Source organism: Nesoenas mayeri (assembly GCF_963082525.1).
Source record: "Nesoenas mayeri genome assembly, chromosome: 3".
In the NCBI taxonomy this organism is placed as follows: Eukaryota; Metazoa; Chordata; class Aves; order Columbiformes; family Columbidae; genus Nesoenas; species Nesoenas mayeri.
In genome coordinates, this window is record NC_137544.1 from 101,907,753 (window position 1) to 101,933,350 (window position 25,598).

Consider the following 25,598-nt stretch of genomic DNA (forward strand, 5'->3'; position numbering starts at 1 on the left):
GCCACAGCTGTAATGGAAAAATATCTCCTTAATTTCAAGAAAAAGAAAATTCTCTCTCCCAAACCTTTCAGAAGTACTTCAAATGCTTTTTGATACCATAACATCACTTGTTATTCTAAAGCAGTTCCTAGTCTTAAAAACTGTACAACTTTGGCAAGAAAAAGCTGCCCTACGAAGCCTCATATTCTTGATTCTGAGGCTGTTTAAAAGAACTTTCCATAAAGTCCTACACATTAAACAAAGAGTTGCACTCAGTTTCTGATGTATCTGAAGCTTCTTTATGATCAGAAGCCCAACACTGACTTCTGTCATTGTATCATGTTTCACACAGTTTTAAGTGGTATCTACTTCAACAGTGAGTTATTGCAGAATCCACTTAAACTTCTCCCAGTTTCTCTGAAGAGAAAGCCATGGCAGAAAATTAATACATACTGCAATGATTAGCACTGTAGTCTAGGTCTAGTTTACCCGATGTAGTCTAGGTTTAAATCACTTGAAGTATCTATACTTATATTTAACTAACAATCCCATCACTTTGATTTTTATTGGAAGACTATTTCTTCTTACTTGACACTTCTTGTTCAGTTTGCTTTCTGTACACCAATGTAGAATCAGAACAGCTAAGAAATACTGTTCTCTGCAAGACTTCTGGGGCAACACCAGCCAGTATCACGTCCACCCTTCCTCAATATTCAGTTTGGGGTATTCCAGTGATAAAAGTCAAACCAAATGACTCAATTGTAACAGGAAGTTGCTATAAACAGAATTTCATTTCCTGCCTGTTGTCACTACAATTTTAGTAGGAATTACAATTTATTGCATTATTTTTTGTATTTTAATCTAGGTAATGGTGTTATATGTGCCTGTGAAAACAATATCAAAACAAACATTTATAGCACACTCATTTATTAAAAGGAAAGAAACAAAGAAAACATGAAAACAACACACATCAGACCTGAAACACCTTTTCGGTCAAGAAGTTTGATTTCTTGGGACAAAATCAAGCACATGTAAATAATTTACATTCAAAACACCTAAGCATGCTCTAATTTTTTGCAGCTAGCTGTCTGCAAAAATACTGCAGAGAAACAAAACAGTTAAATGCAAAGCTTGACATCTTAGTTGGAACAAAGAGATAATTTGTTAGGTTCACAATGGTTTTTAAAGCAAAAAGAAAAGGCAGAGATTTTATGTATTTAAAAAGTTATCCACCTTAAAATGGAGTTCTACCCAAGTCATTTATAAAGGCTTCTCATTGTGGTCAGCATATGTTCTCATTAGGTGTTACCTCTTCGTAATCCTGACAAACAAGACAAGTACGGCCTTTTCTGCATTATTCACTGTTCAAAAACATCCAAGAGAACCTAGTTTGGCCTAAATTTAAATTACATAACCATGCTGCTTTCAGCGGGAGCTTTACAAGTGTAAATAAAGACAGCTTTTGGTCCTGACATGGAAACTTAATTGAATTTTGAATGAAGTAGAATACAACCTTTCTTACATACAGCTACGTTCATTCTTTACAGCTAGCAACTGTCAGACAAAAAAAAAAAACCTGGTATAAATACACCTGTGTATACACTAGATATGAACTTTTTAAAATAGCATTTCAGATTCCCCAGAAGAAACGAGGAAGTTTCTTGCCTGTACTTCAGCATTAGACTATTAACCTCTTCAATACACAAAGCCCACAAAATTGCCACCTGCCACCACTGAAGTACTACTCCTGTTCATGATAATAGACAATGAGACTAATCAAGCCCAAAACCTTCTTCAGTGTCAGATTAAGACTGAAAACATCTAGAAATTTATGTTAAAATTCCCAGAGCAGTCCTAGCATTCATGATACACAAACTATACCAACCCACAAATATGAGCAACAAGAACGTAATAGCTAGCATACAACTTAAAAGAGGAGTAAATTTAAGCATTTAACTAGATTTCAGATGTGATATTATAGATGGCGGATTTTTTTCCAGGCAATAAATACTTACACTGAAAACCTCAAGTGGCAAGTAAAACACTTCTATCAAAGTCACACTATACAGAGCGCTGACCTCATAACTGTCTTCAGAGGTCACCGTGTTTTCTCCAGTTTGGTTTTACAATTCTCATAACAAGGAGATTGAGGAAAGGAATGTGGGTGAGTCAAATGATACTACTGCACCATAAAAATCTACTGACTTTTCTCCTGAGCTACAGGCATCTATGAATTTAAAGTTTAAGACTTACTACTAACATTTCTGGACTGCAGGTCTACACTTGCTCATGTAATATCCCTCTACATCACAGGACTTCTGCTTCAGTTTTCTGTGGTTTGCTTTCTATACACAACCAAGGTATAGTTAAAAAAAAAAAGTAAAAAAGAAAAACAAGCAGAACTCAGAACTCCACGTAGCTGTAATATGAGTAAGGCAGGAGGTGCAGGAGCAGGACAGTGACCTGAAGAAATAGCTGCAGGGAAGCCCTGCTCTTGCATAGTGTAAATCACACACAGGAGCTGTACAAGTTTCAAGCTCTTCCCTCCAGCCATAACAATTATGCAACATGTACTGCCTCTCTGCTACGTACACAAAGAACACTTTTATAGAAACGGTTTCATAAAAATATTCCAAACTGCTAGAGCAATCACTGAAGTAACCTGTCAAAAAATTGTCAAAATGTTTAGAAAAATCTTTCCTTACTAGTGCAGACCTTTATTTGCTAAAAAGGAATAAATTGGAAGGTGCTACTTGGATAGTCTAAACTATTTCATCTGCATATCCACTTAATCCATGCCGAGAGAAAGTAACGATGCCCTTATGGCCTTAGAGTAGCACAAGTAACAGGATTGCTCCTCCATTTCATACCACTCTCAAAGAAATGTATTCGCTATACTCTACTATATACCATAAACCAAACTGCTTAACAGATACAGAACTCACAATGAGGTGGGGAAAGTGAAGCCAGCTGCCAAATTTGAACTTTCAATTTGACTTAACAACAAGCCCCACCACCCTCAAGGTTAAAAAGTTACATACAAAGACGGTGAACTTCTGGACTTCATTGCTCCAGGAAGTCACAGAGGCAGATAAGATCAGCAAGCTAAAAAGGGAATTGAAGAGTTCATGGGTAACAGGTTCTTAAATAATAATAATAGTCAACAGGCACATCTCAAATCAGACTGGTTTCTAGGATGCTTGCAGAGGGGAAGGACAAGGGATTGCTCAGTGGCTGCAGGTCATTTTTTCCAAGGTGTTTCTCCTATTGCCACTCTCCAGGACAGAGCATGGGACTGGATCGGCCACTGGGCTGCCCCAATAGGACACTGATCTCATTTGCAATGCTACTGTGACATCAGAATCTCCCTAAATTAGTTACATGTAAAATGTAACTCCTTCCATGGGCAGGGAACCCTAGAACTCTGAAATTTGCCTTGAATTATACATCCTGTTTTCTTTGTTATCAAGGGGGTTACATCTAAGATAGGAAGCAAAGTCTTTTAGATTAAGAGTCATTTTCTATTGTTCTAAGCAGTCAGAAGGAAGTTCCAGTTTAAAAAACCAGCCACACTGCCCAGAGATCAACGCCAGGGAAATCTTTGCAAGCTTTCATTTTTTAATCTGACATTAACTTTAGATATAACAGCTTTCAAACATATTTGCATGATTTCGCAGGCAATCAATTGCTACGCTACACTGCATATATTCTTATCTAATATTTCACAACGAAGCACAACCTAAATCAAGTCCCCAAAAGCCATGTTCTCTAGTTATCAAGCAGCATCAGAAAAGCATTGCTACATGCCCCTGTAGTAGCATGTTATCAGACGTCAGAAATTTAAAAAAACAACATGCTGAAGTACAATACAGACTGACTGAATTTTAGACAATGGATCTGTGTGAGCTCCACAGTAAGAACGCGAAGTGTTCAGTGTCTAAATTTTACATCGAAGAATAAAAGAGATTACATTCTGCAACAGCAAAGGATGCATATGCGGGTTAGTGACACTGTTGTATTTACAAGCTAGATGTGAACAATCTTGTCCTCATTAGTATCGCACACACAAACACAAGGGTGTTTAATCTCCATGGTAAGAGCGCTTATACTTCCAAGAGACTCCAAACGGAACGGGAAAGCTGAACACAGTGAACTTTACAGGCTTCTAGAGATACACTGCCTGCAGCCTTCAGAATTTAAAAGCAAACCCAGCCACATAAGTTATGGTCTCCCACATCTCAGCTCCCCCACAGGTACTAAAAGGATGGGAAGTCTGCCAGTGCTATCACCTGTAACTACTCCAGAGCGGTACAGCAGAGCAGCAGGTCTGGCCAGACAATATCAGAAGAGAAAAACAACTCCTGCCCTTGCTTCAGCTGGAGAGCTAACAATAGGCGCTGTGCATTCCACGGATCAAATAGAGCTGCAAATAATCCCAGCGTTTTTCGCCACGGTCACGCAGAGTACACGGGCTGTGTCACTGAGCTTCTCCCCAAACTGAGGAAATACTGGGGGAAGTCTTGGGGCTTCTCTAGCCTGCAGCCACTTTTTTAAAATGGCTTTTTAAACTATAGTCTCTGAAGGCAAGTGTAAGCAATTAGGTTCTGAAGTTATTTGAGCTGAACACGCCTTGCCTAGACTGTAGATCAAGACATTCTAAAGCTAGGAAACTAAAGCCCTGATTTTAAACAAGAATCTGTTTTGCAAACAAGACATTTAAAAAAAAAAATGCAAACTAAGTTTAGGATTGATCATTCAGCTGAAGTTTGTCCAGTTAATCCAAATCACAGGAGAAAAAAAAACAGCCACCAAGAAAAAATATTTCATTTCCATTACAAGAAAATAACGTTCAATAATAATAACATTCAATAAATTTCAAAACTTAAGAATAACGGCAAAAAACCAGAGATACAGTTTTAGACAAAAAATATTATTCTGCTTCTAATTTCCACAAAGCTCACAATTAATTACAATTTTAGCAAGTGCTAGACATTGCTCATCAGCATTTACTGAAGCTTAGATAAAGCACAGATCAGATAAGCTTCACAAACAACATTTATTTTGACAAAGCATAATAAATTCCAAAACCCTGAACTGTGCTCAGTTACTGAGGTAAAATAGAAAACAAGGAGAACAGCTACGTGGATTAACACAAGTTTGAAAATTCCCCTACCAATCACGTCTTCTTGACCCTATTAAATGTTTTGGTAGCAGCTTCAGGACCTCTGGGCTACAAACCCAAGCTATAAGATTGCCTTGAGGATGTTCTCCTGATCATCCCATCTACAGGTATCTGTATAGAATAGAATAATGGAATAGTTTGGCTTGGAAAGGACCTTCAAAGGTCATCTAGTCCAACCCCCCTGCAATGAGCAGGGACATCTTCACCCAGATCAGGTTGCTCAGAGCCCCGTCCAGCCTGGCCTTGAAAGTCTATGATTCTATCCTATGATTCTACTCAGAAGTGCCATCAGAAATTGAGTGTCTGGAACCCTACAGTAATCATCCGGAAATCACGCTTGGCAGGTTGAGCCAACAGAAAGGTATTAAGTGCCAAGTGAACGGAGAAAGCATCTGTTTCCTTAAGAGCTCCACCAACAGAGGTTTAAAATCCAGATATCTATTTCAGGTTGTCATTTGTGCCTTTGCTGGCCCCGCTAGTTAAGATGTACAGGTGGAGTGAAAAGTAGCATTCATTTTTTGAAAGGAATGTGATGCTACTGCTAAGAAAAACGGTCACTTACGTCGCACCTCTGCATTTTACTTAGCTCGGTAAGTTAAATTCTTTCAGTATGTGCATTCGCTAGAGCCAGATTAAAAGATTGGACGCTCTCCCCACTCCTATGCCCTTTTTGATCTGTTCTTCCGTATTATCTACGAAGTGTTTTAATCCTAACATCCAAAATGGAGACAAGCAGCACGAAGTTACTGAAACCTAAAGATACTCAGCAGTGCACAGTAAATTAAAGTGACTCCATGAAAAGACTGTAACTACAAAGAGTAGCTTGTTGCAACACAAGAGGAAAGCAAAACGAAAGGTTTCCACATTTTTGAGCTACTTTGCAGACAGAAGTTGTCACATTGACAATTTTTAATGAAAATTCAGCTAGTTTCTAGGAGTAATCCATGATTACCAGTTTAAGAGCCTATCCCTTTAGTGTACCAACAAGCTATGCAGAAAATTAGTATGTGATAACACTGTGTAGTCATAGTTCCAACATTTTCAGGCTCCTGCGAAATACAAATAAACCACGTACAAAGGCGGCAAACTGCACTTATCTTTTCAGGTAGTATTTATGCCAAATGCAGAAGCCACAGCTACTGCTAATAACATCTCAGCAAAATTAACTCTCATGGTACAAACCAAAACAGCTTCAATCAGAGATTTATTTTCAAGTAAGCCATTTTGCTCTAAAAACAATTAGCTTATACCGTAGCAGAACAACATACTGACTATAAGTCACAAAATATTCTCTAGTGTACCACACTTCTTTGAAGGTTTTTAAACTACGTAGATTCCTGTTGTGACAATATACTTCATTCTGATGAAAACCCGGAGTTTCTCCTGAAAGTCAAAGCAAGCTCAAGCATTTCAGGTTCCATATAAAACTCGTACAATTCACTGCAGCAAACAACAGCCTGGGTCAAACAGAAAGGATTTTAATCAGGCATCTATGACACATGACTAAGGGAACAAAATCTGAAGCATACTGCAGTTGTGCAACTATAGCAAGAGTTTATGGTAAAAAGAAGGTTATACCTGCAAAACCAACCTCCTCCTCTCTTTTAGGTTATTAGCAGTAAACTGTAGCCCAACAGCTTTCCCCATAAGCTATTTCACCCTACCTGGATCCCAGGAGGGTAATCCCTCAAGATTTTCAAAAGGGAAATGGCATCGAGTTGCACCAGGGGAGGCTGAGATTGGATATCAGGAAAAATTTCTTCACATAAAGGGTTGTTGGGCATTGGAACAGGCTGCCCAGGGAAGTGGTGCAGTAACCGTTCCTGGAGGGATTTAACAGACATGTAGATGACGTTCTTAGGGACATGGTTTAGTGCCAGCGTTGGGTTAACAGTTGGACTCGATCTTGAGGGTCTCTTCCAGACAAAATGATTCTACGACACCTCAAACCTTACCAAAGAATCTCATTCCATTTTCACTCTCTACACTGTAGTCTCTTCTCTGCAATACTACTAGCAACACTAGCAACAGATTGCCCCACACTGCTTTTTACAAAGCTCATGTTTCCAACTGCGTAAAAAGTTGCAAGCTTCCACCACGGCAGATGACTTCTTTGTATACTTTGTGTCTGCATTTAGTGTGGATTTTTTCCCCATCATGAGAAAACCCTGAATGTCACAGCTCTATGCCTCCGTTTTCAGAAGACTGCCGTTTTGGGGCTTAGACTGAACAGATTCCATTCCAAGCTGAGGAGAGACTCAGCAAAATTTTCCATGCAAGTATTACTACTGTATTTTCAGCTAGTGTTCAGAACCTCAAACCATGGAAGGCCGTCGGTCAGATGTGCAGAAGCCTGTGCGCAGTGGTTACCTCTCAGATGAGACGCAAGGTTCTGCACCAGGAAGAAAGCAAGCTGACAGGTTTATAAAGATCCTGTATTAAACCTCAATCCTAAGAAAAACAGCAGCACAAACTACTAGTAAAAACCTGCTAACAGATAAAAAAAAAAATACATCTTCAACATTACTTAAGTACTAATAATATCAAACAATTTTAATTTCCTCCAGGACTTCTGGAGTCCTACGCTAACTATCATTAAGAAGTAGCAGCTGCTGTAGTATGACTTGGTCCTTGACAGAATTTACAGGGCATTTTCATAAGATACACACAAAAATTACTGCAAGGAGAATAGAAAGGAGTTTCAAAAACCATATTCAGATAGCAGCTATGCTACACTCAAGTGCAGTTTTAAAATGCCTGTGCTGCAGCAGAACCATAAAGAAATGGAAGAGTATATTTGTTATCATTAGAGAGGATAGAGGCGTGGAAGAAGATCCAAGCAGAAAGGAAGATAAGTAAGAACTCCAAATGATACTGGTATACTGGAAAAGGGACTGGAGAAAAAAGAGTTCAGGTCTACATTTGGATATATTCCAGTGAGCAGATGTAAATCAGTATATGACAAACTAGACAACAATCAGCCTTGGCTTCCAAATGCTGCAGACTGAGAGTAACAACTGGCAAGAGGTCTGAAAAACAGCCCACAATGAGAGGTTAATGAAACTGGTGATGTTAGTCTGGAAGAGGCTTAGGAGAAACATAAACCCCCACATACACTAGAGGTAGCTTCAAAGAGGAGAATAAACTGTTCTTTGCTGTCCACAGTATGGAAGCCTCAATATACAGAAAGAAAGATTTAAATCATGTAGTGAGACAAAAACTCCAAACATAATTCAGAATCAGAGTAAGTTTCCTGATAAAGGCAATACCATCTCAGATTAAAGATACATTTAACTGAGGTGCCCAAACTGCAGTCTAGACCAGAGTCTGCAAGAAAAATCAGCCTGCCCAGATCACTCCCTGGCATCATCAAGACAGAGCCAGACAGCATATACAGGTATTTTGAAAACCTGTTCCTTTCTGCTCCAAGGGTACCACACCACCTCCTTCTCTAATAACCAGGCCTGCATCTGCCATGTAGCCAAAACACACAAAAGTGACCCATTCCATCATTCACTAGGGAGCAGTTGCACCTCCAAGTATCTAAAAGGAGTCACCTAAGTACACTGTTCCATTATATAAGACAGGTGAACATTAACTGTCTTTTAGTTACATGGCAAAGGACAGATCAAGATAGACGAATTCAAAGCATCTTCAGAAAAAGCCATATGGTCTAACCCACACAAAGCACTAGAACACCGAGCCAAGTGTCGAGGTTCTTCCTAGTCCTGTCATAAAAACTGACAAATAAACATTGATGGATCTTAGTTTGGTTGAAGCTCATGACTCTTGATTAAGCACCGTATGAGCAGAACATAGAAACCTGAAGTTACAGAGCTCCTCTCTGGTAAGCACACACTGTTGTGATCACAGTTTCCCTCACGTGCATGCTCTACCAGCAGGACAAGAACTACCAAGACTTACAACGGTATCAGGTAGCACGTGCCGCTGAGAATCCAGCTGTTCCAAATCTATGCATATTTCAAATATCATGGCACATTATGTTTGGCTTACTACTTCAATTTGCAGAGAACCTGAGAAATTAAACTCTAATACGGTTAAAAATGAACCTGCGGAGTTAAAAAAAAAAGTACAAGAGTTAAGAACAACTAGAAGTTCTGGTTGCTTGTGTACACGGAGTGACTTATGGTTGTAAAACCATTTAAAAGTCTTAGTTACGCACTTACACTTAGTTACACTTACTCTCTCATCTTTTTTTCTCAAACTAACTCTGACTTAGGACAGATGGACTGAGGAGTAAATGAATAGCTAGTAGGTTTCTTCCTTATTCAATATGTAGTGACATTTTTTGCAGGTTAATCAAAAACTTGCTTTGAATAAAAATCAGAAGTTATTTGCGGTTTAGCACAGTGTCATAAAATACAGCATTTGATAGCTTCAAACTTGAGCACACTTGTTTTTAAGAAGTTAGCAAAAGTTGGAAATTAAAGGAGAAACAGATGGGAAGCTGTTTCCTCCATTGCAGAGCTGAAGCACAATAACTGGTGTACCAAGTCTTCTGATGTTGATTATTTAATCCAAGATGATCTAGGGCCCTTTGTCTCCAGTGGCCATGCAATGTTCTCTGTGCTTTGAAGCATCAAGGTATATGCTGAAAAATGTTTTGAGAGATCAGGCCCACAGTCTTAAGTTAGTCAATAAGAAAATAAGTAGGACGCGGCTAATGAACATCTTTCAACTCCAAACAACTCAACCAGCAAAGGCCAGAAACTCTTTGAAAAATAAAAAGCAGTCAGTTCTTGCAGAAACCAGTGAGCTGAGACCATGAAATCATCTTCTCTTCAAGTAGTTCCCTACCTCATTCGTTAGAGACTTTCCTACCTCTGCAACAGAGAAACACAACCTAGGGGGGGAAATTTTAAAAAAAAACACACAAAAACCAGCCTTCACAATCGAATTCTTTCTGCAAACCAGAATCCAGCCTCTATTGTAGGTGAGGAAAAATAGCATATAATCATTCACATGCTTCCACATTCTTTTATACATAATTCTGCATATGGTGTATGCATACAGTTATTAATGACCAAGAGCTAGTAGGCTAGTATGATTGAGCACACATATATAAAGAATATAATCACTTCTTTTCAACAGCCAAACAGAACTTTGGACCTCTTTTATCAAACCTACAAGATTTCCCTAATTTAATTTCCATTTGTGGGAGAAAGATAATGGATATGAAAATGTGGCTATTTTGTAATAGCCCTATTTTATAGCAGCATAGCACCTGAGTTTAAAAAAAATATCAAAATAGTATGTGCTACCCATACACCAATTACTTTCATCTGGCAACCATTAACATGGAATTGTTGCTTTACCCACTGCACCTTTTTGCACATTTTGGATTGCTACTCCATTATACTATGAAGCATGACAGTACAAACCCCTCAACATTTAAAAAAAGGAAGAAAATATTGGAGGAAGCAAAAGCAAAAAAAATATCTTAAACAGTGTTTGTTCCTGGGTGTTAATTTCTCCATCCCAAAGTTATACTTGGAAAACTTCTTTGGAGATATTCTTTAGCCCTGGATACTGTCAGAAAAATCATAGTGTTACCAGAGTTGGAGGAAAAAGAAGAGTGGGCTACATGATAACAGAAATTAAGAGATTACTCCAACACCTTTACAGTTGTATTTAGGGTCCAATCAGATATAAGCGGAGGGGTGGGTAGTTTAGACACCTGAAGATAAAAATAAATTGGTGTTTTCAAGCATTTAAAAGTTCTTGTCCTACAAACAGAGAGTTTTTAGAACATGTATTTTCTGCTTTGAGTTCCTACCTAAGTAACCTACCAACACACTACTTATAGTAATCTCAAATTTCCCAATTTCTTGTGCATATTCAGAAACTTCTCCATTCTACACATTAAAATAAGTTCATTTCATTAAAGTTACAGATAAAACTGTTAGCTTCACAATTAAATTACTTTCTGCCCCCCTCCTGAAGAAGGGGCAGTTTTACAAATTCCTACTGTTTCCTGTGCCAAAAGATACCATTAAAACAAGTCATCATAGCATTGAAAGCCACAGGCAGTATTTTCATTCTCACCAAATCATTCTGTAACAGAAGCAAGGATTCATTTTCCCAAAACAGAAAGCAAAAAGCCCCCAAGCATCCCTGTCCATGTCTTTAAATCATTTCTCTGTAACAGAGCTCATGTTTGATCTCGCCCAATATAGAATGCCATCAGAATTTTTTCAGGTTGCATCAGGTTCTCTTTGTGTACACACAGAAATGGTTTTTATGGGGTCTGCCTGGGAACAGGCACGCAACACGCTGGCACTGAGCTCTGAATTAAGCAGCAGACTACAAGAAAGAAAGTGGTATTATTGATGGCTTCTTGCTCTTTTAATGATACTTTAGGTATTAGAGGCACCAGCTTGGTAAAATGAGCAAGAGAACAGTACTGAGAGATGTTCTGAGTCTTTCCTAACTTCATTTTGACTCTTCCTTTTGACTTCTGCTTTATTACGAAGCCACACGCAAGTAAGTTTACAATAACATAAAAAAAAACCAGCTACTTAGAAATCTGCTTTAGACTGACAATTTAAAGAGACATTAGGCAACGGCACATTTCAGTTCTAAGAGCAGAAAACATGACAGAAACTGACCTGCTAATTTTAGTATGTAACTTAATTTCAGCTTAGATTTGGTAAGCTGGCTTTCAAACTCCACAACAAAATTCAGAGAACTGCTTAAAATAAAATGGATTATTATATAGGATAAATGTCACAGCACGTACGACACGATGCGTTCATTTTATTCTTAAAAGCACAGCATTAAAAATCCACAGCTTTCAAGTTTCAGTATTTCAGTCACCTACATTGCACAACAGCCTTTGCAGCAAACATCCAATTACCACCCTCATAGCTTTCAAATATTTTTGCCTTCTTTTCTGGTACAGAAGTCTAACTAGATTATAAAATAATGCCTTACCAGATGTTGTCATTTGTCCATTACTTAATTACTGTTTCCAGAGCCATAGAAGGTAATTTTCCCCAAAGAAACTCTGGACATGTATTCCAGAATCCATCTAGAGCAAATGTAAAGAGTTTGGATGCTGGGATTGGTTGGTTTTAGCATGAAGGGGAAATGGAGAGGTAGGGAGAGGGGGTGTCAACATATTCAAATGTCAAAGTTAATTCTAATCATTAAAAATTAACTGGATCTTTTGGTTTAAAGACTCATATAGTGCCATCTGCATTAACTTTCTCTGTATCGCATTTAAAGGTTTTCAGAATTCCCAGCATAACATTTTTTCCACACAAGAAATTTCTCCCTTTTGAAGTTGTAACACGTTGCTTGGCGATGCCATCCAACCTCGGGGAAGATCAACAACCCCCCTTTTCAGCTGGCTGGAAACCCATTGGTGTTGCACAGGTGTCCCATCCATCCGAAAACAAAGAGAGGCTCTGCAAGGACCCTGACATCACCGCGGCTACAGCAAGCACCAGAATAGAAACTCAAATATATGCTTCATACCACAGTCCTGCAGGAAGTCAGAACCAGACCCTCCTGTTAAAGTAGAAAATGAACGTGCGGAGATATGTGCCGGGAATACAAATTCAATATATCCTGTACTAAGTGACATTCTGTTTGTTGCATAGCAACAGGAATCTACTGCACAAAACAATATGGAACTTTTTTTTTCCACTTGCCAAGCTACAATTAACCCCAGTCTTCCTGAAAAACGGAACATCCAAGGCATAAACATAACCCTTGTCAGCAATCTAACCAAAGATGCTATGTCCAACACTTACTCTGTTTTACAATAAAGTGATTCTGCACATTTAAATGGTTGTAGGGCATGGTACTGCTGAGAGAAAATTCATTGCTATAGCGCATATGGGCAGCAATGTTTTCATTCTAAACTAATGTCCAAGAAAAAGTTCTTGGATTTACAAAATTTCCATTGTCAAGTGCTTTCATCATTTTATACCAGATTTTTGTCATACTATGGGAAAAAAAAATGAAAGCTCTTAAATTGTACAAGAAAATCCTATGGCTTTATTTTGAAATAGTTTTGCTTTGTTTTGCTTGTCTTATGTGCATTTGTTTGGGGGTGGCTGGTTTTGTTTTATGAAAATATAAAAATTACATCAATCCAAACTATTTCGGATTCAAGATCTGTTTTGAATTTAAGCTAAACTATGTGTGGACATCTAAAGTGTGTTCCTCTTCACAGAAAATAAAGGGTTTTTTTTTAAAACAGTATGAATTGCATACCCTGTTGCCCCAAAAATAAGACCTAACCTGAATATAAGCCCTAGCATGATTTTTCAGGATTTTTGAGGATGCTCAAAATATAAGCCCCACTCCAAAAATAAGCCCTAGTTATAGACCATTAAAAAGTCAATTTAAATAGTGCCCAGGAAGCTGTACATGTAAAAAAGTAAACATCTTCTGAAGCAAAAATTGTGTAAGACCCTGTCTTATTTTCAGGGAAACAGGGCAAAATCTCTCCCCCTTCCCCAAAGAACAGGAAAAATATGATCACTCAACTGATAGAGAAAAATCAATACATTGATACATCACAAGTTATATGAAAATACGCAACACCAAATTAGGGAGATTCCTCTCCGTTTCTTTCTTTGCGTTTTTTTAAACACCTTCCCCATTCGCAGACAAGACCACAATAAGCTCCCTGAGAACTACAACCAAAATATCTAATGACTGGGCTTTGGGGCTAATCCACTCCCTACACCCACCACAAACGCAGACACGCTTCAAGACAGGGAGCTCAGTTCTATTTAGAAGGAAAAAACGCGAGAGTTCAAATATATGGACTCTGGATACCGAGATTGCCACAATATAAATCACCAAACCTGAAAGCATTCCTAGAAGTTACACGAACAGCTCAGTCTTCATCCTAACATCACTTACAAAATATGTGCAATCTACTTAGAAGAATAAGTTAAGGGAAAAAGTTATGACAGCCTTACTACATAAGGCCTAGATAATGTAAAGCATATCATTAATGAACAAGTTTACAAACACTTCCCAGCTCAAACGAGCTACGGCTTTCTCACGCCATAGTCACTTCTCTCCCTCTTCGTTCACAACTGGTGAGCCACAGAACTGAGCAGAAAGAAATCAGATACCTGATCGCAGGTGAAGATAGCACATCAAATATTGGAAATCCTATACAAGGGAACACCTTCATGCACAGGCATCACACAAGTGAACAGTATGTATCAGGAACTGTGTTTTCTTTTTATTGTTGGGGCAGGGAGGAGTGCATGAGGAGAGGTTGGTTGTTTTGCATCCATCTGCCATAAGAGAATGATACACATGAACTGAAAGCAAGATATTCAGAACTGGCTTAAATGTACACGCTTCTGTTCTGCGATGACTAACTAGGGACTTCAACAGGGCAAAAATAAAATCCTACTATTAACTATTATTAAGCATTAGTCATGTCTAAAGATGCAACCCTTGCAATGCAATCCACTTTTATCTGTACCTCACAGATTTACTACACACAAGTCGCACTAGTGACCAAGACCATGTCTCCACAAAAATAACACGGATGGGCTTCTCCAACAAGGCACTCCCGAGGATTTTTTCCAGTGATGCCCAGTAGTCAGATGCTTCAAAGGAAAATAACACCTTCATCCTCTACACAGGAACAGTAACATTTGAAAAAGTATTTTCACAGTTTTACTTTTTGACACTTTTCTCTGCAATGCAGTCTCTTCTTCCTTTATGCAGACATCATATTTGCAGAGTAATGCAAAAACAAATAGCAATTTAAATAGTATCCTACAGCTGCCTATCTAAGCACCTTACCAAGCACTTAATTTCTTATTCTTTGAAATAAGAATTATACCAAATATTGCTACTAGGTCAGACACCAAAACTATGAGCTACCTATAAAAATAACACACACAGGAGCATTTACCTGTATGTGCAACATGCCTGCAAAAATCCACACAGTACAAATTCTCCACATGGTGTCTCCAAAGAATTGAATAACTTTCTCAAGAACTCAGCACTTGAACATCTGAAAGCTTGTCCGTGTCCTGTTCCCCACCACTGCAGCAGCTGATCTAATAAAAGATATTGCCTCTCCTTATAAAACCTTTGTCTTGTTTATATCCTTTGAGCAACACAGCTACAGCAGCAGCATCCATAACCTGCAAGACAACCTTTGTGTTTATCTTACTGCCATCCACTCACAGATTTAGCTACTGTTGGAAACGGTGGCAATTACAGGAACATAGAGCTGTTCTATCAGTGAATAAGAAAGGTATAGCAAATAAAAAATATACAGGAATACTTACTGGTTTTAAAGTTTTCTTCATAGAGTGCCAAACCAACAAGCCCTAGATGTGCTATTCTTCCAAACTTTATGAAAGATTACTCCAAGATATTGCCAAAATACAAAATGAAGTCCCTGAACCCAGCAGTCCAGATTTAATCATCTGACAACTTAGTTGTAAGGCCACGTGTAAAGTTCAGAAGTAATAATTTTGAGAATAATTCATATGTGAGCTGACCACTAAACTAAAAGCTGCTAGAGTCATCGCACCATTCTGTGGAAACTAGAAAAATGGCACTACCAGAATCCTGGAGATTACAGCACAAGATCTGTAGAGCTGAAAATTTGTTTAATTTACTTCTTTTATGTATTTGATGCTTTGGTCTTCTCCCTCAATCTCACATTGAAATTTTCGTCCGAAACCCAGTACTGCATTTCCACGTAGTAGCTAAAAACCCAAGACTGCTGCAATGCTATGAAACTTCAACCTCAGTTCTCAATTACTCTCCAAAATATACAATGCTGAAGAAGCAGCTGAAGTACTGGATTCAAGTTTATTACCAATGATTTGCTACTTGAGTGCTCTGGCCATTCATCTGCTCTTCCTTCTCTTCATTAGACATGGATTCCCTGCTCGTTTTCTAAGATTAACCTATCTCTTCGGTCTTCTCTTGGTCAGAACAACATTGAACTGGACAGGTCTTCCATGTCTTCACTTACTCCTCGAACAGCAGGATCTACTCCAGAGAAAAGTCGTGACCACTACATACAGTGACTACTGTCCCCATACTCTGTTTTCAGCCCAGATGGTTCATATCTGACTGGTAAGGCAGGTCTGTGTTTAAAATAGGTTTATTTCATGTATACACATACTTTGTATCTCCATTCAGTGTATCAGCTACTTCCTGCACCATTCCCCTGCTCTACTCAAACTGAAGTGATTCAACTAAATATATCAGTGTATTATAACAATAAATTGAAATATAATAATAGCTTATTGAGTTCTGACTACATTCAGAGACTCCCATCAAAGCAGAAGTACCCCAAACTAAAAAAAAAAAAAGTACCTCTAAACCTAATTTAAAAAAAAAAAAGTATTTTTTACATAGTTATATATGTAACTACACCCAAACTCTGATGGCTCTTAAGTAATATGCTCAGTGATTAGACTTACACATATAAATGCTGAGCTTCAGTACTCATTGTTTTCATAACAATGCTGTCATTCACTACTTTGATTTATCATCTCTCCATAATTAGGTTCATTTGTATTAGGCTTCACTGTTTTGTCAGTCTAGCCACACCATCTACTTCAGGCAATAGATAACAATGTTTATTCTCGAGTTGTAAAGTCCATTTAACTTAATCCGCAGTAGCCAACTGCAGTTTTCTAAAAATGGGCTTTGTAAATGTGTTCAAGAGCACAGTACAAGTTTACTAAGAAAGTGTCACTGTGTTAAAATTAAAGTACAAATCCAACAAGTTTAAAAAGAAAATACAAAAAAACCTGTTCTGTTAACTTCGACTGAGTACTTTTATAGAAGAGTCAGCATTGTTTAACAGACTAAGGTTTGCCAAAAGGATCATATACTTTCCTCAAATATCAACAAGAGCTCAACACAAGAAAAGAAATAAAATATGTATACATCACTATGCACTGTTTATAAAAGACTCCAGTCTTTTCAAAGAAAACAAAGAAGCGAAAGAGATTTTTATAGAAAATAGACCCAGAAAATGAGTTCAAAACAAGTAGCAGTGTATATTGTTCATTGCAACTCATCATTGACATAAACATCTACAGCAGCTAGAAGAGAATAATTCTTGCTAGCCTAGAGTTGGAAGCTTGGTACCTGAAAAACATTTATAATAACAAAAGCTATTTCAAGAGTTCACGATTCTCAGCATCAACACTACCAGGTTCAAGGCCCAGATTTAGTCAGAGCATGTGCTTAAGTCAGATTTGCAAAGTCAACCAGAAACCTCAATGGAACCTAAAGATACCATTAATATAACAATACTTTAAGTTTTGTCGGAAATAAACAAACTACAACAGAATCTTAATCATCTTCCCTTTTAGCATCACTTTCAATCCCCTATGAGAAGAAAAAAATGTAACTTCAATGGAATTCTCTACAAAATATACAATTTTAGCGGATATGACCACATATGGAGACGTATACTGGTCTATGCAACTGAAATATAAAAGCATTTACCAGCAGCCAGACAAGATCACAGTACAACATTCCTCTAACTACATGCCCCTTAAAGCACTGCAGTTAAAAATCTGGCATCACTGCACTGTAACCTGCAATAAAGTGACAGCAGTCAGTGGCCTAAACAAAAATTTAAGCAATAAACTATATTTTAGGAAGTTGCTTTAAGGAGAATGACACATACAAAGAAATCTAGTTCCTCTAGAAAGAAAACTAAAATATTTTTCTAGTTGCTAGAAAATTGCAACTAAGGCATAACAGACTTTAGCTATACCAGCGATTACTCTTGTTGTTTTACTATTCTGCTAAATTCCAAGTTTAAAAACTTTTTCTTTTTTAAGCTGGGCAGCTGGTATGCTCAGAACACACAACAATCTCACCTCACCTCCTTTATGGAATTTGCAATAAATATAGATTGCTTTGTAATTCAGGAAACTGAAGTTTCAAATTAGTTAAGAATAACAAAAAGATGAGAGAACATTTGAAACAAAATCCTTCCAATCTTATTTGTGCCACAAACCAGGAGTTGAGAGAATTATTTCTGGCAGCATATGAGTCCAGCAAAGCAGCATTTTTGTACCACCCTCTGGAGGGCATCACTTTCCACTTCTCTTCCCTGTACTTCACTAGGTGCCAGCATCTTTTTTTACCATAATTTAAAAACAAAAAAAAAAAGAAAAACACAACCACAACACTAACTTACAAGGCTTAGCAGAGAAGCATGCTAGTTTTGGACTAAATTGAAACAGTTTTGCTGTTCTTCCTTTATATAAGTCAGCTTCGCCTGGAGAATTTTCAATATATGAAAACTAAGAGCAGATACAGGCAATATTCAAGCAAGAAAGGTATTTTCTTTTAATAAGCCCTGCCTGAAAATTACTCACAGAGAACAAGACAATCTTGCTTCCACTCCTCACATTAACTTGCACACTGATTCCCAAAATACATGCTTATCACCAGCAGCTCAACCGGGAAGAGTAATCCAAAGTAGACTGACAATTCACATTGAACTGTCCCGTTTTCTTCACTGGGCTGTCACCAGCGTTTGGGCAGTAAACCCAGGAATATGTTACACCATCTTCCCAAGGAGTAGCTCCATAAGCTGCCCTTAAGTGTCTACAGAACTATAACAGTAGGAGCAGTACATGTCCAACACTAGCAAAAGGTGGTACGCATGATTTTCACATTATTTTTTTTTAACTTTTTAAACATTAGTCACAGAAAAGCTACAGTGAAGGAGACTTGTCACAAGTGATAGCAGGGGAGAGGCTTACCAGTTATAAGAACAATTAATAAGGAGTATCTGAAATAAAACTCACTATTTTCCTCTAAAATCTGTATTGGTACAGAGCATTTTAAAACAAGGCAAAACTACTTCAGAGTCAGTTACTTAGAGATATGTTTTTATTTCTTAAATTTGAAAATTAGAATAAGGTAGTGCAGCCATTTTTAAAAGGGAAATGATTCTGTATGTTATTTAAAAAAAAAAAAAATAGCTACAGACAAACCTCATTCTTTTCCAGGTTTGTGAGAACACATGGGAAGTTACGGTAGGGAGGGACTGGCTTTTCATCCAGCCAGTTTAAATACCGACAGATACAAAAGTCGCTTTGCTCCCATGTTAATCCCAAGAGAAATGCCAACAGCCCAAGAACACAGCTTTATACAATTCACAAGGACTGGCAGGGAAAGCCAAGAGTGGGGTGGAGAAGCGAGGCAGGCACCACCAAAAATTACTTAAATATATTGAAGCTGTTCAACAAGGCTTGGGTGGCTTCTCTCTCCGCTACATTTATTTTGGGTACTACTAAAAGTCAATTTTTTTGAATGAAACGCAAAAAGTACATATCTTCTGCTTTCTCTCAGCACTACAGCACTCTTAAAACCTAAACATGTCTGGATGTTTAGAGAGCTGGCACATGTATTTCCACACTGATGAGTGGAAGCAGGCATGAACTGTCAAGAGTAATTCTAGATGAAAGGTCAAAGTACAGAAGGGAATAGTATCTCTTTCACAAACTACATTTGCTCTCTAGTAATGAAAGCAAATGACTCTATTCAGTGGTTCAATAACCTACTTCTGTAATAGTTGTGCATGAAATGCACTGGCACTACGAGAAGCGTTTCCCATCACACGCGGAAGGTAGCGCTGGGAGATGTCACACTCAGGGCACCCGTGTGCCCACAAAGCATCCGCTGCAACAGGTGCGGAACAGTAATTCCTCTCCTTTTTATGGAAGCGTAGAAAAAAAAGGCTTTCATGCTATAGCGGTCTGAAGTAGGATGCTCACTAACTCAGTCTTATTTTCTGGCCTCCAACAGCATGAAGCCCTGAATCAGAGTCAAGAAAAAACTTGCACGTACCCTTCCAGATAGCATCCCGGAGCGTTTCTAAGTTTTAGAGGCTGACAACATAATCGCTAACATGGTCATAAATAGATTTTTCTTAAAAAAAAAAAAGTATTCTGATTCCCAAACCCGCCATTTACACAGTTATCTTTTAAAGACTTGTATTTTTACTATCAAAGTAAGTCACTAAACTATCCAGAGACCTTGAGGGCAAAACAGTTGTCAGATTCCTTATTAGGTGGGCAGAAACAACCCATCCAAAAATTACTTGCAACTGTCACAAATGAAGTGCTAACTAAAGACTGCACTTCTATCAGACAGATGACTCAGTCCATCTGTTAGTTTACTTAAGAACAAGGAAAGTAACCTGAATTATTGTATCCACCTGAAAAAAAAACTGCCTACACCACCAATTTTACTCTTGAGATATGAGCAATTTTAGGAACTGTATTGGTTGCCGTTATGCGTATTCAGTCTAATTTAACTGCCTGCTTGCACTTCCAACATTTTGTCAAGTATTTCTCAACGAAATTACACTTTCTACTTCAAACACGCTATTTGCGCAAGTATTAAAACTAAAGGCACAATTCCAAAGCGTTACCCTACATATTGACGTACACAATAACTTAAAGCCACCCTTGAAATTAATGACTTTGCTACTCTGGTATTTTATTTTCTTAAACAACTGCAGTTATCGCAGTAGACTGAACTACACTACTGTCACCAATAACACAATGGTCTCATACGCCCATTTTTCTGGAAACTCTAGGAAACTCGCGTGGGTTCCTTCAAGAATTCCTAGTCCTAATGAAGGTATATGTTTTGTTACTTTTGCTGCTGGCTTTCACTTATGTATTAAAGACATAAAAAAGCAAGGAGTATGGTATTGGATTTCTTAGCACAAAATTTAGAATATAATGAAGGCTTACTAACCCAGGTGCAAAATACACTGACTTTTAAAAGATGACATGAATTATATTCTAAAGCAACATACTTGAGCAGAACAGCTGCCAAATGTAATTAAGTAGAAATTTTAGTATGGTTTGGAGACCAAAAATTTAGCTATCTTTTTACCTTGAAAACACTAATGAGGATATGACACAATTTTCTTAAAAAGCAAAATCTATAATAATTTAGCTGCTTGACCTATCTAAACACAGAATGAACATTCACACATATGATATGCAGAGTAGCGTGTCATAAACACAAATAAATATATTGTGCTCTGAAAACACTAGAATTTAAAATTCTAAGAAACTACTGTTTCTTTCTCAGTTCCCGCAACTTGGGTAATGAAACCAGAATAAGTAGTCTGATTTCTGACTAGCACACTAATGAAAAACAATTCTTTCCCACACAAAGAAATGGATGTAGTAATCCCAAGAGAAGGCTGTACAGTTTGATTTTTAAAAAGTCAGTATCTTGGAAAGCCCATTTATTTTTATTGGAGTTAGCATACAAAATGAGCTAGATACAAAAAAAAAAGATAATTCAGTTAATCTTCACTGCAGAATCCCAGCACTAGCAGCAGAGTTACGTTTGTCAGCTTCCGTAATACCGATTTCAACATATGCTTCAATAAAAGTCTGTTCACACATGTTCTTCTTGTACGAAATATGATGGGAAGTTACACTATTACTAGAACCAGGGCATCAGATTGTGCCACTACCTAGATTTTAACCACCTTTCCCCGACACCGCATCCCAGTCAATGGAAAACTCACTGAATATGCCTATTCCTGGATCCCTATTATGAGATAAGTGCATTCAGAAAACTCTATTAGGAGCAGCACTTAGTCAGCTCACCACAACACAGCCAGAGCAACAGGTGTTCATGGGAACCGACTGTTTACCTAAAACAGGGAAGATACACACAAGCCCTATTCAAGCTGGCTCCTGAACCCGTAACTTCATACTTAGGCTAGACCATTTAACTGGGATATTTAATATTCCAAGTTCATCAGCAACCTAAAACTCCTAACAGATGCTACTCAAATGGCATATAATTTCCACTTGAATACAAAACAGACTTCTATTAGAATTAATTCTTGTGGTCAATTTGTACAGCTGATGTTTGCGTCTTACTGAATTGCCGGTTATTTTATAATATGAAAATGCTCTTCACCACAATGTGAAGTTTTATTTAACATAAGGAAAGCCAGTTTGCTCTTCAGTAACTGACCAGCTAACCACCCAGATATGAGATCTTAACCTGAAATCACCAGAATCAGGCTCATGCCGGCTGAAGATGAGGCTCTTTTAATATGGTTTGGTGTGTACCAAAGGACAGAACAGAAACTGAGGGCTTTTTATTCTTCCCCCCCCACTCGTCTCAGTACGACTTCTGGTATTTATTTCTTCTCCTGTTCTTTGGAGTACTGACTGCATACTTACCTGGAGAACAGCAATCGCAGAATGTGGTTTATGCATTCCATCAATATTGCATCAAAAGTATGTTTTTAATATTAACCGCTAAGATTTAACACCACCTGCAAACAGAGGAGCTATATATATATATATATATGAAATGCTGGTCACTTGTCTCATCCACATTGTTGCTCCTCCCCCATCGCAAACTTGCCTTGACCAGCAAATACGCATTAAAAGACACTGCCCCAACAAATTACAGCACGAAGATATTGTTTAAACATGTTTCAGAACTATACCGCCAACCCTAGTCTAAACAAGTCCAAAGAGAGAGCGTGCAGTGAAAGCTTGCCATTGTCCTGGAGTTGGCCCAATTAAACAAAACTGAGTCAATTTAATAGTGCCTCTATAGAGAGAAAATACTTCTTTAACCACATCATTTTCTTAGTCTGTGTAGTTTAATTGGTACAGTTTGCTTCTTTTTTTGAGAGGCTTGGAACCCAGCCTTCTTGAAGCCAGATTTCTTTGAAATACCAGATGACCACTCAGAGCGACCATCCAACTCGCAACTCCACTTCCCTCTTACCAGCCCAACGCTCTGTACTTAAAAGCATGTACAAAGTTTCAGACCTATGATATATTCATATGCCTATATTTACTCACTGCTTCAAGTCAACTATTCAAACACCTAAATCAGCAACCTAAGGGTAGGTTCCACCTAGACACTTTCCTGCTACACTGGTTAAGAGAAATATTTGTGCTCCCTCCAAGCTGGCAGAAGTCCTAGCACACACACAGTTACATCAGCGAAAGAGCAGTCCTACTGGTATATACCTTACTTCACTCAGCATCGCCCGCACTATTATTTTTGCCAGTACAAAAAGCAACTTTATACGGGGCTTCTCAAAATATTTATGCCAACTTTTGCTACGTTAACAGCACTCATTGTGTTGAAGACTGTCAAGATAATAATTTATTTTTTTTAAATCTCTGTTTAAAGGATCTGGATACGAACTGTAAGTTTTATAAGTTGCAGCTTTTTATTTGCAGGGCATCTGACTTCTACATGAGCAACATGAATAAGTGAAAATAAATTATCACAAGCCAAACAAAGCTTAAAATAACGCGGGATATAAATACCTGCAGTTAACAAAGAAAACTAGAGGGAAATACAGGAACACATTTCTAAACAAAACCGCAGGGAGATTGTTCCCATGCTTCCCGCTGCAGTGCTGCCCTTTCCATTGAAGATATACACACATGGGGGTGGGGGAGAGCCCTTCAAGTTAAAAAAAAAATGTAATTAGGATTTCACTGTAATTTGCAGAGAATTCGAATGGCTCGTCAGTTTTATGCAGCAGAGGAATTAGCTTATTTTCATCACCCAAATCTTGAGGAGCTATACTCCAAAGGAGTATAGGATTTACAGTCACCTCTAAGACAAAGAAGGTTCAAATCCAACCGCAAGCCAGGCAGTATCTTCCAGGGGAAAAAGAAACAAAACAAAACCAAAGCAACTCGGTTCCCCAGTTGTTTAACTGAGGGACAGGCCTACAGGGAGCACAACGTCCCCGGAGAGACAGACCAGCTCTCGGGCTACCGAACCGCATTTCCCACCGGGTCCTGCACCAATCCAGAAAGAAGATTATGGAAACAGAACAGGCACTAAAAAAGAGCCGGGGAGGGAGGCGGAGGGGGCCGGACGGGCGGGCGGGGGGGACGGGCCAGGGAGGCAGAAAATCGCCTTCAAATGAATGAGCCGGCGGGGAGCGGGAGTCCCGGCGGGCGGGCGGGCAGCACCCACCGCCCTCCTCCCCGGGCCCAGCCGCGTCCCCCTCACTGTTTACATCCCAAACCTCCCAACGCGACACTTTCCCGGCTGCCGAGAGGGGGATCCCCCCTCCCCCGACGCCTCTTTATTGATTACAGAGGGAAAAGCCCAGCTGCTGCTGCAATGCAACACGCGCCGGTTAAGGCGGAGGGGCGAAAAAAAACCCACACCGGGAGGGAAAGAAAGGAGCCGGGCGAGCGGGGCTCACGCCGTGCCGGCTCGCAGCGCCGCGGCCGGCCCGGGGGAGGCGCCGGAGCGGAGCTGCCCCCCGCCGGCCCGGGCCCCGCTGCCGACCCCCGAGCGCAACTTCGCCGCCGCGGGGGACGGGGACGGCGGGGCCGCCCCTCCCCCACCCGCCACTAACAATGGGCCCCTCCCCCACCGCGGGGCTCCCCTCAGCGCGCCGCCCGCCCCCTCCGCCGGCACAGCGCCGGTCCCCCCCCGGCTGCGGACCGTTAGAGGCGGGGAGCACGGAGCGCCCCCCCGCTCCCCTCCGTGCCCCGCCGGCCGGCCCGCCCGCTCTGGGGCCGGCCTCTCACCTCATGGTGCTGCCCGGGGTCGGGGAGCCGCTCCCGCTGCCTCGCTCGCTCCGCTCTGTCCCCCGCCCCGCTCCTCGCCGCTCCGCAGGGACCGGCGCGTCAACAGAGAGCGAGACCCCCGGCCGCCAGCGCCTCCCCGCCCGTCTCCGCCGCTCCCTCCGCTCCGCCGGGCCGGGCCAGACCACCGCGGGGAGCCGGGGGGTGGGAGGGGACGAGAGAGGTGGGGGAAAGGGGCGGGGAGGAGCGAACCAACGGGCGGGAAGGGCGGGGGGGGGAGGAGGAGGAGAATGGGCGGGCGGGGGGAGTGCGGGGGAGGCCGGAGACACCGGCGGGGCTGAGGGAGCGGCGGGCGCGGCGCCGCGCGGGGGGGCGGGTCGCGGAGGCCGCGCCCACCGGCCACCCGTGGGGTGCGTGGGGCTCGGCGGCCCCGCGCGGGGGAGGAGGGACCGTCCTCAGGTGAGGCAGCGGCTCCCCGGGGACGCTCCTCAGCCCGGCCGCCCCGTGCGGGGCCGGGGGACAGGCGGGGCCGGCACCGCGGGGAGACCCCTTGGACCGGGGGAAGCGGAACCGGGGGTGGCGGCGGCGGGACCCGTGCCGTGACCCCGGAGCCGCGACCCGCCCGGCGGAGCTCGATGCGTCCTGAGGCTTTGGGGTGGCCGTCAGCAGATCCTTCCCCTCCGTGCGCCGGGCTCCGTCCGCCCGGCCACCGGCACCGCGGTAGCGCTGGAACCCGTGTAGGGAACACGAACCCTGGCAGCTGGAGCCCGGCAGGTAAATCACTGCGGGTCTCTGAGGCTGCCTCTCCGTGCCCTCAGCAGCGTGTGGCCTAAGACACGTTTTTCAGGACTCCAGGGATGTGT

At 40.5% G+C, this 25,598-nt stretch overlaps 1 protein-coding gene across 1 annotated transcript in view; it reads right to left on the reverse strand.

Moving 5' to 3' along the window:
• Positions 1-24,846, reverse strand: part of ENAH (ENAH actin regulator) — a 97,993-nt gene extending 73,147 nt beyond the window's left edge. Inside the window, exon 1 of the mRNA XM_080341825.1 lies at positions 24,739-24,846. Within this exon, the coding sequence (XP_080197951.1) occupies positions 24,739-24,743 (5 nt within the window). The 5' untranslated portion in view covers positions 24,744-24,846. The remainder of the gene's footprint in view (positions 1-24,738) is intronic.
• Positions 24,847-25,598: the final 752 nt, after the last annotated feature.